Source organism: Carassius carassius, chromosome 26 (genome assembly GCF_963082965.1).
Source record: "Carassius carassius chromosome 26, fCarCar2.1, whole genome shotgun sequence".
NCBI lineage: Eukaryota > Metazoa > Chordata > Actinopteri > Cypriniformes > Cyprinidae > Carassius > Carassius carassius.
This window is the reverse complement of record NC_081780.1, coordinates 23,863,166-23,879,530: the sequence shown is the minus strand read 5'-3', so window position 1 is coordinate 23,879,530 and position 16,365 is coordinate 23,863,166. Positions and strand designations below refer to the sequence as shown.

At 40.1% G+C, this 16,365-nt stretch overlaps 2 protein-coding genes across 5 annotated transcripts in view; one reads left to right on the top strand and one right to left on the bottom strand.

Annotated features, from left to right (window-relative positions):
• LOC132106027 (zinc finger protein 883-like) overlaps positions 1–16,365 on the top strand; it is a 95,391-nt gene that overhangs the window by 74,423 nt on the left and 4,603 nt on the right. The gene's annotated exons all lie outside the window — the stretch shown is intronic.
• Positions 11,167–15,578, bottom strand: LOC132106154 (uncharacterized). Its single transcript, XM_059511811.1, has 2 exons — positions 14,694–15,578; positions 11,167–11,514 (listed from the first exon to the last, which is right to left on the bottom strand). Exon 1 carries the CDS (start codon positions 15,345–15,347, stop codon positions 14,697–14,699), a length of 651 nt encoding a protein of 216 aa, XP_059367794.1. The 5' UTR covers positions 15,348–15,578; the 3' UTR covers positions 11,167–11,514; positions 14,694–14,696.

Genomic DNA, 16,365 nt, shown 5'->3' with positions numbered 1-16,365 from the left:
TGAAACATGATTGGAGCACCGTATTTCAGGTAGTCGTTCCACAATCTTATCGTGGGTGCGTACTGAAGCTAGCCCATGACCATGAACTTTCTGGACATCTAGGAGTTAGGAAAACCTATCATAACCTCTTGAAACATTTTTATTGGCCAGGAATCAAATTCTCTGTGTCACAATATTGCCGTTCATGTCATGATTGCCAAATTGCAGGAAAGCCTAATCAGGTTATTTCTCCTGCACCTTTAAAGCCAGTTCCTGTATTAAGTGAACCATTTGAAAAGCTTGTGATTGATTGTGTTGGACCTCTGCCTAAGACGAAGTCAGGACATGCGTATATGTTGACTATGATGTGTTCCGCTACTAGATTTCCTGAAGCCATCCCACTGCGTTCATTGAAGACCCTCAACATTGTGAAAGCCCTTGTGAAATTTTGCACTACTTTTGGTCTACTGAAGGTTATACAATCAGATCAAGGAACCAATTTCACCTCGAGCATGTTTCGTAAGGTAATGAAGGAACTGAATGTTACTCATGCTGTGTCTAGTGCCTACCATCCTCAGTCCCAGGGTGTCATCGAAAGGTTTCACCAGACTCTAAAATCCATGATTCGTACTTATTGTTTACAGCATCAGAAAGACTGGGATGAGGAGGTACCTCTTTTGCTGTTTGCAGTTCGTAACACGGTGCAAGAGTCGTTGGGATTTAGCCCAGCTGAGTTAGTCTTTGGACACTCACTGCGTGGACCATTAAAGTTGCTTCAAGAGCATCTCCTCTCTGAAACCCGCCCATCAAAACCTTCCTCCAATGTGTTAGATTGTCAGTTCATTTCGCGAACGTCTACATTCTGCATGGAAGCTCGCACGTCAGTCTTTAGACTCGTCCCAAACCAGAATGAAGGATAAATATGACAAAAAGTCTGTCAAACGGTCCTTTGAGGTTGGTGATAAAGTGCTTGTGTTATTACCTATACCGGGTTCCTCACTGCAAGCAAAGTTTTCAGGCCCATATGAATTCGAAGAGAAACTAAGTGATACAGACTATATTGTACGAACCCCTGAGAGACACCGAAAGTCCCGTGTTTGTCACGTAAACATGCTGAAATTGTACGTTTCTCGTTCAAACTCAGAAAATTCTAAAAATGCTCCAATGATTTCTCCTACTGTTGCTGTTCCTGTTGATGTAGTTTTGCCCGCTGATTCTCCTGGTGTAGATGGTCTTAGTTTGGGCAGTTCCGCCATATTTGGAGCTCGTTTACAAAATTCAGAAGCTCTTACAACACTTAGTTCAAAACTCTCCCATTTACCCGAGTCATCTCAAGACGAATTGTTACAGTTAGTTGAAAGATTTTCCTCACTTTTCTCTGATGTGCCAACTGTAACTAATGTGCTAAAGCATGATATTGATGTTGCTGATCATCGCCCAATTAAGCAAAATGCTTATCGTGTAAACCCTACCAAACGCGAAATAATGAAACAAGAGACTGAATACCTTGTGAAGCATGGTTTAGCTTTGCCTAGTTCTAGCCCCTGGTGCTCTCCATGTTTGCTGGTTCCGAAAACCGATGGGTCCTCACGCTTCTGTACAGACTACAGAAAGGTTAACCAGGTCACTAAATCAGATTCCTATCCAGCCTTTGCTACTCCAGATGCCTTCTTACAGTATAAGGTTTTAGCTTTCGGCCTTAAAAATGCTCCAGCAACGTTTCAGCGTTTGATGTGTAAAGTACTGTCTAATGTGAAAAATTGTGAGGCATATCTTGACGATGTCGTGTGTTATTCAGAGACCTGGGAGAGTCATTTGAAGGTATTAGAGGAAGTATTTGTTAGATTTCAAGAAGCTAATCTAACCCTCAATCTTACTAAATGTGAATTTTGTCATGCTACTATTAAGTATTTAGGAAAGGAAGTAGGTCAGGGTACTGTACGACCGATAGAAGCCAAAGTCAATGCCATTGTTAATTTCCCTATACCACAGACAAAAAGAGAGCTACGAGGTTTCCTTGGCATGGCTGGGTACTACAGAAGTTTCTGTAGGAATTTTTCTGATGTAGTGAAACCTCTTACTGATAACCTCCGAAAAGCAATTCCTTTTTTGTGGTCTCCTCAGTGTCAGATTGCTTTTGACTCTTTGAAGAGTTTATGTAGCGCTCCTGTCTTAGCCACTCCTGACTTTACCAAACCGTTTAAACTTGAGGTTGATGCGAGCGGAACTGGTGCAGGTGCTGTACTGCTACAAGAAGATGAAAATGGAATTGATCACCCATTGTGTTTTTTTTCTAAGAAGTTTAATCGCCATCAATGTAACTGCAGTACCATTGAGAAAGAAACGCTCGCCCTTCTGCTAGCTTTGCAACAGTTCGAAGTTTATATTGGTTCAAGCTCACAACCTGTTGAAGTTTTTACCGATCACAACCCTCTTGTATTTTTGCAGAAGTTCTGTAACAAGAATCAAAGACTCATGCGCTGGGCTTTAATTTGTCAAGATTTTGACTTGCACATCCAGTACAAGAAGGGTACAGATAATGTTATTGCGGATTCTTTATCTAGATCTTGTCTATAAACATGTCTTCATGTTTATTTTTGTGTATGGGGGTGTTACGTCCCTTTTGGTCTGTCTGTGTTTTTATGCTGTTGTGAGAGGTGTTTGTTTTTATCCAGGAAGAAGACCGGATTGGTTCCTGCAGTCTGATTGATGCCACGCCCTGATTGATCAGCTGACTCCTGGATGTGTATAAATGCCTCCTTTGTTGCTACTTCATTAGCCCTTTTGTGCTCACTTGCTGTTTTGCTTGCCTGACTTTGTTATCTGCTGCTAGAGGGTAAAGATTTGAGAGTGTTTGTCTTTTGATTGTTTATTTGAGTGTTTGGACTACAGCCTGTTTAACGACTTTGAGAATAGATTATCCCCTTACATTGTTCTGTTGGAACTAAATTGTATATATTGTACATCGTAAATTGGGAGGTAGGGAGACCGATGCCACCTTTTTAATTTGATATTTTTCTGTGCCTGTTTTGGATTAGGGAGTTAGGGAAGTAATTGTATTTTTCTTTTCTTTTCTGGATTAGGGCAGGAAGAGGTATATTCCAAATTAGTTGTTTTTGTTTGTTATTTTGGCCTCGTCGGCTCCTGAGGTAAAATCCCAAGGTAACATAAATCTGTTAATTTACTCAAATAAATACTGTTTCATACACTTTTCTATAACGAACCGCACTGTTGTTGTTTTTTTTTCCATGTTAAGTCCTTTACCCTAGACGGGGCGTAACATGAAATTGGGGGCTCGTCCTATTTTTTTTCTAAAAAAATATATTTTGTGATATTTTGGTTTTCATCCAAAATATCTTCAATTGTGTTCCAAAGACGAACGTAGCTTTTACAGGTTTGGAATGACATGGGGGGGCAAAGTCGCAAAATTGCAGCAAGACATCATGCTTAATAAAATAGACTGTAGTTCCTTGTATGGTGTAATATGTAATTTGTGTTCCCTACCACTTGGTGAGTTCTCGTGTCATTGATGCTGAAGCAGTTCAGTTCATAGCAAGGGTGTTAATTGTGAGATTTATGAGAGAAAATTGGCTAATACAAAGTTGTACTTTGAGGATGTTGCAAATGTTGTTCACCGATTCTGACTCTGAAGGGGAATATTTGCCTTTTGGAAATGATGATCATCGTCTAATATGATTTCGCTTCTCGCAGTACATCTTTGCAGCGCAATGTTGCCGCCGTGCAAGGTGAGAGTGTTCACGAAGCACAAACAAATGAACATCTCGACCCTTTGCCCAATGGGGCTGGGGGTTGCAGGGATGAACGTGGTCATAGTGTCCATAGGAAAGCTGTTGCTGATCGTGCACGCTCTAAGGGTCGCTGGCAGACAGTGCAGGTCCAGTCAATGTGGAGTAGGTGCGCTTTGCTCTGTGCCATGCAATGAGAGGTACCATATTCTCAAGAACCATAATCTGTAACCTAGACATCTGATTGGGCAGATAGCTGATCAATTTATCAAAAAATAGGCACCAAGTTTTTTATCCTGATCATTTGGAATGAGAAAAAAAAACACAAACGAAAAACCTTGCAAATGTTCAAACATCCATTCAATATCTTTTATTTCCTAAATATTACTGATGAAATGATCAAAAAGTAGGCTACTCTTCACATACATTTTAGTACTATATAGTGTAGTAATACAGTAATAATTTAGTACTTTCTCCTGTTTTATTGTTGGCTTCCTCTTTTCTGATCATTTGGAATGAGGATAAAATACACACACAAAAAAACATGCAAATAACAAAACAAACAAACAGAAACGGAAAACCTTGCAAATAAGTTCAAACATTAATACAATCTAAAAATTCCTGAATATTATGAAATACGAGATGGCTGCCCCCTGGTGACATCATAATATGCAAATTAGATGAGTATATTTACAGCCCAAAAAACTTTTGATCATGCCCAACATTTTTTTCTTATTTCAGGGGTGTGATTCTTCCGGAAAAATCCGGAAATCCGGCTTTTCCGACCTGAAAATGATGCTCTCGCAAAGAGTATAGAAGCCCAAGAGGCGAAACTCAATAGAACGCTCCATAGCAACAGTTTGCCCCCATGATGTGACGGCGCGGCCGCCGTTATGCACTGAAAACTGAAGGAAAACGCAGAGAAATAATGGGAGTCAATGGCACTGAAAAATGGGGTCGGGGCGTAGGCGGTTGCGATGGGTCGGGTAAACATAATGTCACTCTGCAAGTAGTCCAATCATTTGTCACGATTGAAGTTCAAAGTGTACGTGCACCGTTATGAATGCACGCTCACCCAACCATCTACTCATGTGTACAGCTTCAGTTGACTGACAAAGACAGTGAACAAGGATGATTCATGTAAGCAAATCCAATATATTGACTTACATTCTTATATGCAGGTCTAGTAAAGTTTAACCAATCTATAGATCACTTTTGTCATGCTTCCATAATATTAATGTTAAACGATTCTGGGCTAACTTAGCAAAGTAACGCTATGTTGGTTATTGCTTACTTCTAGCTAGAAAGTTTAGCAGCTTCTACAAGGCTCGAAATTGCCAACATGTTTGTCACATATACTCCTGAAATTTAATCTGTGCGACCTTAAAATATATTTGGGAATAACATTATATGCGCGGAGCATATGAGCATATCTGTCCACTAATGACACGTCCGTTTTGCGAACTAATGACTCCTTTGAACCGATTCACTTTAATGAATGCTTAAATCTGATCTGGGTCGAGTTTCCCGATGACGATGTATCTTCGCTCTGAAGAGCGCTCTCAACGTGCAAGGTTATAAACGCTCGCCTCAATTCCACGCGCTTTTCCCAAAAACTTTAGTTGACATGAACGCGCTCTACATGCTACTTAAGAGTCACTGTCCATTCGCGAAATTCGTGCTGAAATATAACCTATGGAATCGTATTCTGAACGTTTAACCTAATAATCTTCATCTGTTGTGGATTAGCAATCATAGAAGTCTATAATAAAGCAATGACAAAATGGCTGAACAAAAACACGAGAAAAGATAACTTTCAAAAATATAGAGGGAAATAAAGATGTTATTTTTATGGATGTATAGGACACCATAGAAATAAGGAAAAACAAAACCTCTGGGAGGACAAGAAATGGCCAATAAATGGCTAGTTTTCGAGCACGTCAACAGGAAGTTATTGACAGATTTTTTTGGAATTCATCCCTATTTTGCCCAGTCTTTGAAGCATATTTCCCACATTACTCCTTTTATGATTTTTCTTTTGTTCAATCATTTAATTTAGATGTGTATTTAATTTTTCTTCCCTTTTTAATTATTTAATTTATAAATTCATTTAAACAAAAAACAAGTACAATAATTTATTATTCATTTATTATTATACTATATAAATTATGTCACTGTGTGTGTGTGATGTGGGGGTGGGGTGGGGGGGGAGTCGCCGCCTCATGGTAAGTGCACCGTATAGTTTCCTGCTTTTTTGTCCTTTGCCAATCACACCCATGTTATTTACAGTAGATCTTTATCTTTAAGCCCTTTCAGGCCACAAGCCTTTGAAATCTTGATGTCAAAATACAGCATTTTTTTTCAAAAAACCCTGGCACCTAAACGAAAACTTTCATTTTGGGGTTGAGTATCCCTTTAAACACTTGTCTTATCCCTTTATACCATTGTCTTATTAATATTGAATCACTGTATAAAGGTCTATTTTTTGCGTAAACTCACAATGAAAAAAAAAATACATTGTGTTTCTGTAAAATAAATAACTCAAATGGCAGAAAGTAACAGCCTATTTGTTTTATCTAAATTAAAGCCCCTTTCACACTGCGATTCAGGCAAATACACGGGTAATGTGTCCCGGCAATTGTTCCCGGGTCGCTAGATTTTGCACTTTCACACTGACTGTGATTACCCGGAATACACACAACCCGTAAAGGTCCTGTCACATGACATCAGGGCGTGACGTGTAATGTATGAGTCAAAAATGTTAGGCATGTTAACTTTCACTGAAGCTGGAGAACGAACTCAGCATCAGCATGTAAAGTGAGGAACTAACTGATCTCTGCCTCGTTACAGTTTGCACATTTTTTTGTCACGAACATTGATCTTCCTTCAAAACACCTGGTAAAAGAGTCGCACGATAACGTGCATCATCACTACTAGTGTTGTCAAAAGACCCGGTACTTTGGTACCAAGTCGGTACTTAAAAAAATGAAAATGTAACAGTACCAGGTTTCTTTAAGTACCGGTGGTACCGAGGACCAGGTAAACCCGGTTCTTGACGCATACAGCCCTATGATTTCCACGAAGCAGAAAACGCGGACAAAATCTCAAAATCCATTCATGAAAATGAAACTTACATTTTAATATGGGCAGTCATGGAATTTGTCAAAGTTAGCACAAATTAATCAAATTGAATCTCCATATGGACCAGTATCTATAAATGTTAAGCCGCAAAAGTTGGTTGAAATATGAATCCTGCATGTTCTGTGCGTCTCTGTGTGAATAGATGAATGGTTTACTACATAGACTGAAGCGCGTGATGCTTGCAGTAATTTCATCATCTCCCGTTTACTGAGGACATAAATACATAAACAGCATCACCAGAACTGTTCTGAGTCACTTCACAAACATTTTACCTTTTCATTTGAGTAAAACCATTGTCAAAATAAAAGTAGCCCGTCAAAATAAAAGTTCATTTTAACCCTTCAAAGTCAACTGACGCTCTAGAGCGTCAAAGTGCGCATGCCTGACATATCTATTAATAGCTTCGGAATGGATTAAGGTATTAACTTACTTTTCTTTGTATGAAAAAGCTGACATTCGTCTGTGTAATAATGAGTAGACTGTGTTGGCTTCCGCGAATGATAAGCCTTCCGATCTTCTACAAGCATTTAGTAAAAAAAATAATAAAAATTAAGCCTTCCGTATTTGAGTGCAAATCTATAGCATTTTACCGCAAAACAGAGAACTAGTACTTTACCCTATCAAATGATATATAATGCTGTTGGTGTGTGAACCAATCACAGACCAATATAAAACAAACAAGGACATTATCAGGTGTCCTGGGAACGTAAAAAAGGGAGGGGTTATGAATAAATTTCACGCGTCTTCTCCTCAGACACAATCTTTTATATATACTGTCTCGATAAATTTGGATTACTGTGGAGATAGACGTTTTTGTACTGGTCAGATTTTACATAAAATCAACATGGCCAAACGAAGATTCACTGCCGAGCAAGCTACTGCAATTATTTTTTTGGAGAGCGACGAGAGTGATAACGGATCTGATCCAGACCCGATTTGATTCAGATGAAGAGGATCAAATTCTGGACGGAATCGATCCATTTGGGGAGTAAGTATGAATGCAATATATTGCTAATAATATATTGTCTAATATGTATTGTGTAATTTTTTTTTGTAAAATTATTTTATTGTCATAATTAACGGTGCAGTAGTCAAATAATGTGTGCCATTTTTATTAGTAAGTAGATTTAAAAATTCATGGGCCTTTGTCTGCTATATAAACGGTGGTACAGTAGCCTATTGCTAAAATGAGATTGCAGATTAGGTCGCATGTAGTCCATCTTCTTTTTTTGCATAGTAATAAGCTATATTTCGTTTACTTGTCTATTTTATTGTATTACTTTTAGGGAAATTTTATTGTAGCTTTTCAGAAATAATGGGGCAGTAAGCCTTATCTAAGGCCTATACTATTTGTCTACATAAAGCTGAAATGGGGAGGGGGTTTGGTTTAGACATTGTATTTATTCATATTTTCTTATTTACATCATATTTACTATGATAAAGTAGTATCATTTACATGATACTAATAACACACTTTACATCATTACTATGATAATAGTAAAAATAATTTTGTGGTTAGAAGTTCTCTTCTAGTGACTCTTTACTTGATGTAAAAAATACACACATGATGATGAATAGCTAATCTTTATTTACCACACTGTAATAAAGGCTGTATAACTTTTGATATATGGAAATGTTAACTAATTAAAAAATCTGTGTGTTTTAGTCTAAATCAGGAAACCCCAGAGCAGCCGAGTACATCTTCTGCTGAACCCAGGACCCAGACTGCTCGCCCTTTTCTACACAGCAACGCTTCTGCTCCTCCTGCAGCCCACAGATCCAGGTCTCCTCCTGCAGCCCACAGATCCAGATCTCCTCCTGCAGCCCACAGATCCAGGTCTCCTCCAGCAAGCCCACAGATCCAGGTCTCCTCCTGCAGCCCACAGATCCATTTCTCCTCCTGCAGCCCACAGATCCATTTCTCCTCCTGCAGCCCACAGATCCAGGTCTCCTCCTGCAGCCCACAGATCCATTTCACCTCCTGCAGCCCACAGATCCAGGTCTCCTCCTGCAGCCCACAGATCCAGGTCTCCTCCTGCAGCCCACAGATCCAGGTCTCCTCCTGCAGCCCACAGATCCAGGTCTCCTCCTGCAGCCCACAGATCCAGGTCTCCTGCTGCAGCCCACAGATCCAGGTCTCCTCCTGCAGCCCACAGATCCAGGTCTCTTCCTGCAGCCCACAGATCCATTTCTACTCCTCGACCCAGCTCCTCCAGCACTGCCACAGAGCCACCAAGAGGACGTTTTGCGACCCCTACCTTGAGGTTACGTCGTAGAGGAAGGAGGCCCTCTGTGTCACTGAGTCAGTTTGGCTCCCCTGTAGGATGCAGCCAGTCACTTTCACCTGTCAGATGTCCAGCACCACCAGACCAGCCAGAACAAGTATGGAAGACAGAAAAGGATCCTGATGTGGCTCCCATTCCACAAAGGTTTTGCCCCAGACTGGAACCTTGAGTGCAATTGGACACGTCTGTAGAGCAAAGCCCCCTCGGCCTTTTCAAGCACCAGTATATGAAAGCCAATCCCACCAAGTGGGGGATAAAGCTGTTTGTGCTGGCAGACTCCAGCAATGGCTATACCTGTGACTTCAACATATACACAGGTAAAAGCAGGTTGGCCTCTGGGCTTTCATTTGACTCTGTAGTGGAATTGATGAGGCCATCTTTCCTAGGCAGTGGTTATCACCTCTACTGTGACAACTTTTACACCAGCCCAAAACTCTTCAGGTACCTGCTGTCCCTCAAATTTGGAGCCTGTGGTACCATTCGTGAAGGGAGGAAGGAGGCTTCAAAAACAAAAATAAATAAACGGACCAAGAAATCCCCCAGAGGATCTCTCAGGTGGATAAAAGATAACCTTGTCTTCACCAAGTGGATGGACAGCAGGGAGGTGGCAATGTGCAGCAGTGTCCATGTTGCTTATGATGGGGACACTGTCAAGAGGAAGCAGAAAAATAGGGATGGATCCTGGGAGACAACAAACATACCAGTACCAAAACCTGTGGCATGATGCCAATTACTTTCCAGTGTATGGAGTGGCGTGATGTCAATTACTTTCCAGTGTACAGAGTGGCGTGATGCCAATTACTTTCCAAGTGTATACAGTAGCGTGAGGCCAATTACTTGATTGTAAAAGTGTATCTTTCTTCTCTGTCATTATGTAATGTGTTTGTTTTATATGTTTGGCGATGCAGTGGCTGTATTCGTGAGCCCCCAAAAAATGTCCCATTGGGACAATAAAGTATACCTAACCTAACCTAATATTCTGTGTTTTTCCCCAAAAAACGTATGGTGTCTACAGTCACAGAAATGTAAATATTTATTTTGTTTCTTTATATTTTTTTACCCAATTTTTTACAGGTGTTCTAAACCCTTTGAAGAATCGATATTTGATGTAAAATCCTTTATTCATTATGGTTTACTATTTTTATATAATAAAAAACAAAAAATTTTACTTACGTTTTTTGTATTTCTTGGTGATATATCACATCAGAACCCATACAAGTGTCTCAAGAAGTGTATTGTCAATGAATGCACCTTACAGCTGAGAGTCTATAGAATCCAGAAATATGACTCTCTTCACTCTGCTATGAAAATTGACCCTTCCAGAAGCCGAAATATTAACATAGTGCCTGGCGGACTTAAAACCCCTTAGACCTTTGAAGGGTTAACATAAAGGCATTGTGCTATTGAAAAAATTAAAACTTTATTTTTTAAAGAAATAAATCATACAATATTTCTTCCATGTTTTAATTTTAATAGCAAATCCCCTTTATTTACCAAAAAATAAAATGTTTAAATTTCATAATTTCATAATTATATTACTTGTAGAAAAACTTTAAACACAATTGTAAATTACTATAAAGAATGGCATTGGTTTAATTTTTAGTGATAAAGTTTTTTTTTATTTTTTTATCAGCATATTTTTGTGTTTTGCTTTGGTACCAAAATTGGTACTGAGAACCGTGGATTTTCACTGGTATCGGTACCGAATACTGAAATTTTGGTACTGTGACAACACTAATCACTACGACACGGCATTAGATCTGGCTTTTGTTCACACAGCGCTCGTTCTGGGACTGAACCCAGCAATGTTTCTAGGTCCCCGACCCAGGATCAGCCCCGGAATCAATCCAGGGACGTGTTTGCTTTCACACAGAAGGTGACCCGGCACTGTTCCGGCAATTTGCTGGGTCCGACGTGCAGTGTGAAAGGGGCTTAAGTGTATTACAAAAATGTATTCCTTGTATGTACTCATGTTCTGCAGATTATATATATTTAACATAATATAATAATTCAATTCAATTCAATTCAAGTTTATTTGTATAGCGCTTTTTACAATACAAATCGTTACAAAGCAACTTTACAGAAAATTATGTTTCTACAATATTTAGTAGTAGCTAGTAGTTTGTGCACGTTTGACAGGATTTTAGAAAAATAAAAAAAATAATAATAATACAAGACGTAGTCAGCTAGATGATGAACTATCAATATTATTAATTAATAGTAATTATATGATGCAGTCACACATGTAGCAATAATTGTTAGTTCTGTTTGTTGATTCAAGGTTAGCATCATCTGAGGTCCTCTGAGGGTCAGCATCATCTCTTCTCAGGTGTTCTGGATCCAGACTGGAGCTTGTGTAAATCCTAGTTACCACGGGATGTAAATCCCGTGGCAAAACATAGAAACAAGATAGAGACATCATTAGCATAGCTGCTGATCCAACAAAGTAAAATTAGTTTAACCCAAGCTAAAGAATAAAAATGCAGATGCAACTACACTCACAATTTAAGAGATACATTATTCGAATGCTTGGCGAAAGAGATGCGTTTTTAATCTAGATTTAAACAGAGAGAGTGTGTCTGAACCCCGAACATTATCAGGAAGGCTATTCCAGAGTTTGGGAGCCAAATGTGAAAAAGCTCTACCTCCTTTAGTGGACTTTGCTATCCTAGGAACTACCAAAAGTCCAGCGTTTTGTGACCTTAGGGTGCGTGATGGGTTGTAGCGTGGTAGAAGGCTAGTTAGGTACGCAGGAGCTAAACCATTTAGGGCCTTATAGGTAAGTAATGATAATTTGTAACAGATACGGAACTTAATAGGTAGCCAGTGCAGAGACTGTAAAATTGGGGTAATATGATCATATTTTCTTGACCTGGTAAGGACTCTAGCTGCTGCATTTTGGACTACCTGTAGCTTGTTTATTGACGAAGCAGGACAACCACCTAGAAGTGCATTACAATAGTCTAGTCTAGAGGTCATGAAAGCATGAACTAGCTTTTCTGCATCAGAAACAGATAACATGTTTCGTAGCTTGGCAATGTTTCTAAGATGGAAGAATGCAGTTTTTGTAACATTGGAAATATGATTTTCAAAAGACAAATTGCTGTCTAATATAACACCCAGATTTCTGACTGTAGAGGAAGTAACAGTACATCCGTCTAGTTGCAGATTGTAATCTACAAGATTCTGTGTGGTGTTTTTTGGTCCAATAATTAATATCTCTGTCTTATCCGAATTTAATTGGAGAAAATTATTTGTCATCCAATCTTTTACATTTTTAACACACTCTGTTAGCTTAGATAATTGGGAAGTTTCATCTGGTCTCGTTGAAATATATAGCTGAGTATCATCAGCATAACAGTGGAAGCTTATTCCGTATTTTCTAATAATATTACCAAGGGGCAACATGTATATTGAAAATAGAAGGGGACCTAGGACGGATCCTTGTGGCACTCCATATTTTACGGATGATAAATGAGATGACACCCCATTTAAGTAAACAAAATGGTAGCGATCGGACAGGTAGAGCCTGCCCTTGAATACCTGTATAGTTTTGTAATCGATCTATGAGTATGTCATGATCTATGGTGTCGAACGCAGCACTAAGATCAAGTAAGACTAGAAATGAGATGCAGCCTTGATCTGACGCAAGAAGCAGGTCATTTGTAATTTTAACAAGTGCAGTTTCTGTGCTATGGTGGGGCCTAAAACCTGACTGAAATTCTTCATACAGATCATTTTTATGCAGGAAGGTGCTCAATTGAGCAGACACAACTTTTTCTAAAATTTTAGACATAAATGGAAGATTTGAAATAGGCCTATAATTTGCCAGTACACTAGGATCTAGTTTTGGTTTCTTAATAAGAGGCTTGATAACCGCCAGCTTGAATGGTTTTGGGACGTGACCTAAAGATAACGACGAGTTAATGATATTGAGAAGCGGTTCTTCGGCTACAGGTAACAGCTCTTTTAGTAATTTAGTGGGTACAGGATCTAATAAACATGTTGTTGGTTTAGATACAGTGATAAGTTTATTTAGCTCTTCCTGTCCTATATTTGTAAAGCAATGCAGTTTATCTTTGGGTGCGATGGATGAAACTGAAGTGTTAGACGCTGTAGAATCTACATTCGCTATTGTATTTCTAATGTTATCTATTTTATCAGTGAAGAAATTCATAAAGTCATTACTATTTAACGTTGGTGGAATATTTGAATCAGGTGGCGTCTGGTAATTTGTTAATTTAGCCACTGTGCTAAATAAAAACCTTGGATTGTTTTGGTTATTTTCAATGAGTTTGTGGATATGCTCTGCCCTAGCAGTTTTTAGAGCCTGTCTATAGCTGGACATACTGTTTTTCCATGCAATTTTAAAAACTTCCAAGTTAGTTTTTCTCCATTTGCGTTCAAGACTACGAGTTACTTTCTTGAGAGAGTGAGTATTACTGTTATACCATGGCACAGTACGTTTTTCTCTAACCTTTTTCAATTTGATGGGGGCAACAGCTTCTAATGTATTAGAGAAAATAGTGCCCATGTTGTCAGTAATTTCGTCTAATTCATGTGTATTTTTGGGTACAAATAGCAGTTGAGATAGATCAGGCAGGTTATTTGCGAATCTGTCTTTGGTGGCTGGAACAATAGTTCTGCCCAGACGGTAACGCTGAGACATATAGTTAATATCAGTTATACGCAGCATGCACGATACAAGGAAATGGTCTGTAATATCATCACATTGGGGTACAATATCTATAGCAGTAAGATCGATTCCATGCGATATAATTAGATCTAGTGTATGATTAAAACGATGAGTGGGCCCGGTGACATTTTGCTTGACTCCAAAGGAGTTTATTAGGTCAGTAAACGCAAGTCCTAATGTATCATTTGCATTATCAACGTGAATATTAAAATCTCCCATGATTAGCGCCTTATCAACTGTAACTAGAAGGTCTGAGAGGAAATCTGCAAATTCTTTTAGGAATTCTGTATACGGCCCTGGTGGTCTATACACAGTAGCCAGAGCAAGAGATACATTAGATTTCTTTTGCATGTCTGACAGTGTAACATTTAGCAGAAGTATTTCAAAAGAGTTAAACCTGTATCCGGTTTTCTGGGTAACATTGAGAATATCACTATATATTGTTGCAACACCTCCGCCACGACCATTCTGACGGGGCTCATGCTTATAACAGTAGTTTGGTGGAGTAGACTCATTTAGACCAAAATAATCATTTGGTTTTAGCCAGGTTTCAGTCAAGCAGAGTACATCAAAACTATTTTCTGTGATCATTTCATTTACAATAACTGCTTTGGGTGTGAGTGATCTAATATTTATGAGCCCAAACTTTAAAAATTGTTTTTGTTCATTTACTTTACATTTTTCTGGTTTAATTACGATAAGATTTTTTCTAGATCCTACATTATATTTTGACCTCACTATCCGGGGAACAGACACAGTCTTAATAGTTTTTACAGCACAAGTACTTTTATCATTTAAGCGGGTGGAACAAAACTCATCATAATAGTTATTAGAGAATTGTCTTACTAGTCACATGGAGCGAAGTGTCCTGGAGATGTTGTCAGAGAGCAGCTCAGCTCCGATTCTGCTGGGGTGTAATCCATCAGCGCGAAACAGCCTAGGACGCTCCCAGAAAAGATTCCAGTTATTAACAAATAGCAGTTTCTGTTCTTTACACCATGACAACAACCATTCATTTAAAGCAAAAAGTCTACTGAACCTTTCGTGTCCTCGTCGATACGTGGGCAGTGGTCCTGACACGACGATCGTCGCCGCGGGCGTCGTGCTGCGAACCGTCTCGATCAGGCTGCTGAAGTCCCTCTTCAGCGTCTCCGTCTGCCGCAGCGTGGTGTCGTTAACCCCGGCGTGAAGCACGACCGCTCTGGGGCTCTCGTCGACCTTCAGGATCACGGGTATCTGCGCAGAAACATCGAGAACACGAGCACCAGGCAAACAATGAGTGTGCACTTTACCTTCGGCTAACGTAGCACTTACGTGTCGGACGATGGAGTCTCCGATGATCACAGCGTCGCGTCCTGTCTCGCGGAGGGGAGCGAAGCGGTTCCGGATGGAGATGTCGAAGGCAGGAGGGGGAGAAGTCGTCGCCCGGGACCCGGCTCGCGTCCTCCGCTGTGGATGCACCCAGGGTCCGTGGTGTCCCGGCGTCGCAGTGAAGGACATCTGGGAAGATCGCGTCCTGGGTGCACCGGGCCTGTGCAGAGAAACACACGGAGTAGACGTGGTGGGACTGTTAACAGATCGCTGTATACTTACCCCGGACTTGTGAGCGTCAGCCCGGGATGATTCCAGCGCGGTTCTCCGCTCTCTCAGCTGGGCCTGCCTCACCTCCAGGTCGCGAATCTGCTTTCCCACGGCCTCGAGCTCGAGCTGCACAGAGTGGAGACATTCATCCGCCATTAAAGCAAGTAACAGTGAGTACAGCAGTGGTAATGTGTGTGAATAGAGTATTAGCAATGTTAGCGCAGTTAGCTGCAACCACGCCGCTGATGCTAACGGGCTAAAAGCTAATAGCGGACCCGGGAGATCAAAATAAAACTAGTGATAGCGAGGCGCTCTGATTGTTTTTGTTGTAGAATACAATAGAGGATATATTCACACGTTATATAAACGGAAACGATGATGTATACAATTGTTTTTTGAGTTAAAAATAGTCAATGAAAAGAATATAGTGACGGAGCTCAAACGCAGTACAGCCGCCAACAACAAACAGGAAGTGACGTCGTAATTAGTGGTGGGCCGTTATCGGCGTTAACGTGAGACTCTTATCGGGCGATAAAAAAAAATATCGCCGTTAATCTATTCTCAAAGTTGGGTTGGGAGCTGGGTCTATACTAAGCAAGCTATGATGACTTTCACCTAGATATTTTATATAACCGACTGGCTGAGGCCAGCCTAAAAAGATGCTGCACATCATCACGAAAGCTTATCTTTTTCACATGTTTTTAAGCCTTACCGCTTGTCGATTTAAACATTAAAGCATCCAAACACAAGACGCGGAAAAGCTGAACAGAGTAGCTGGTTACTCACGCGCTGTGCTCGGTGCGCAAGAGAGAGATCGAGAGCCACGTATCACGGCCAGCGACACTGAACCGAGCTCTCTTCTGCGAAGTTCTTCTCGAAGTCCCTCCTGCAACTGAACGAACAAATACAAATCTTGTATACAGTCCGTGATGCATTT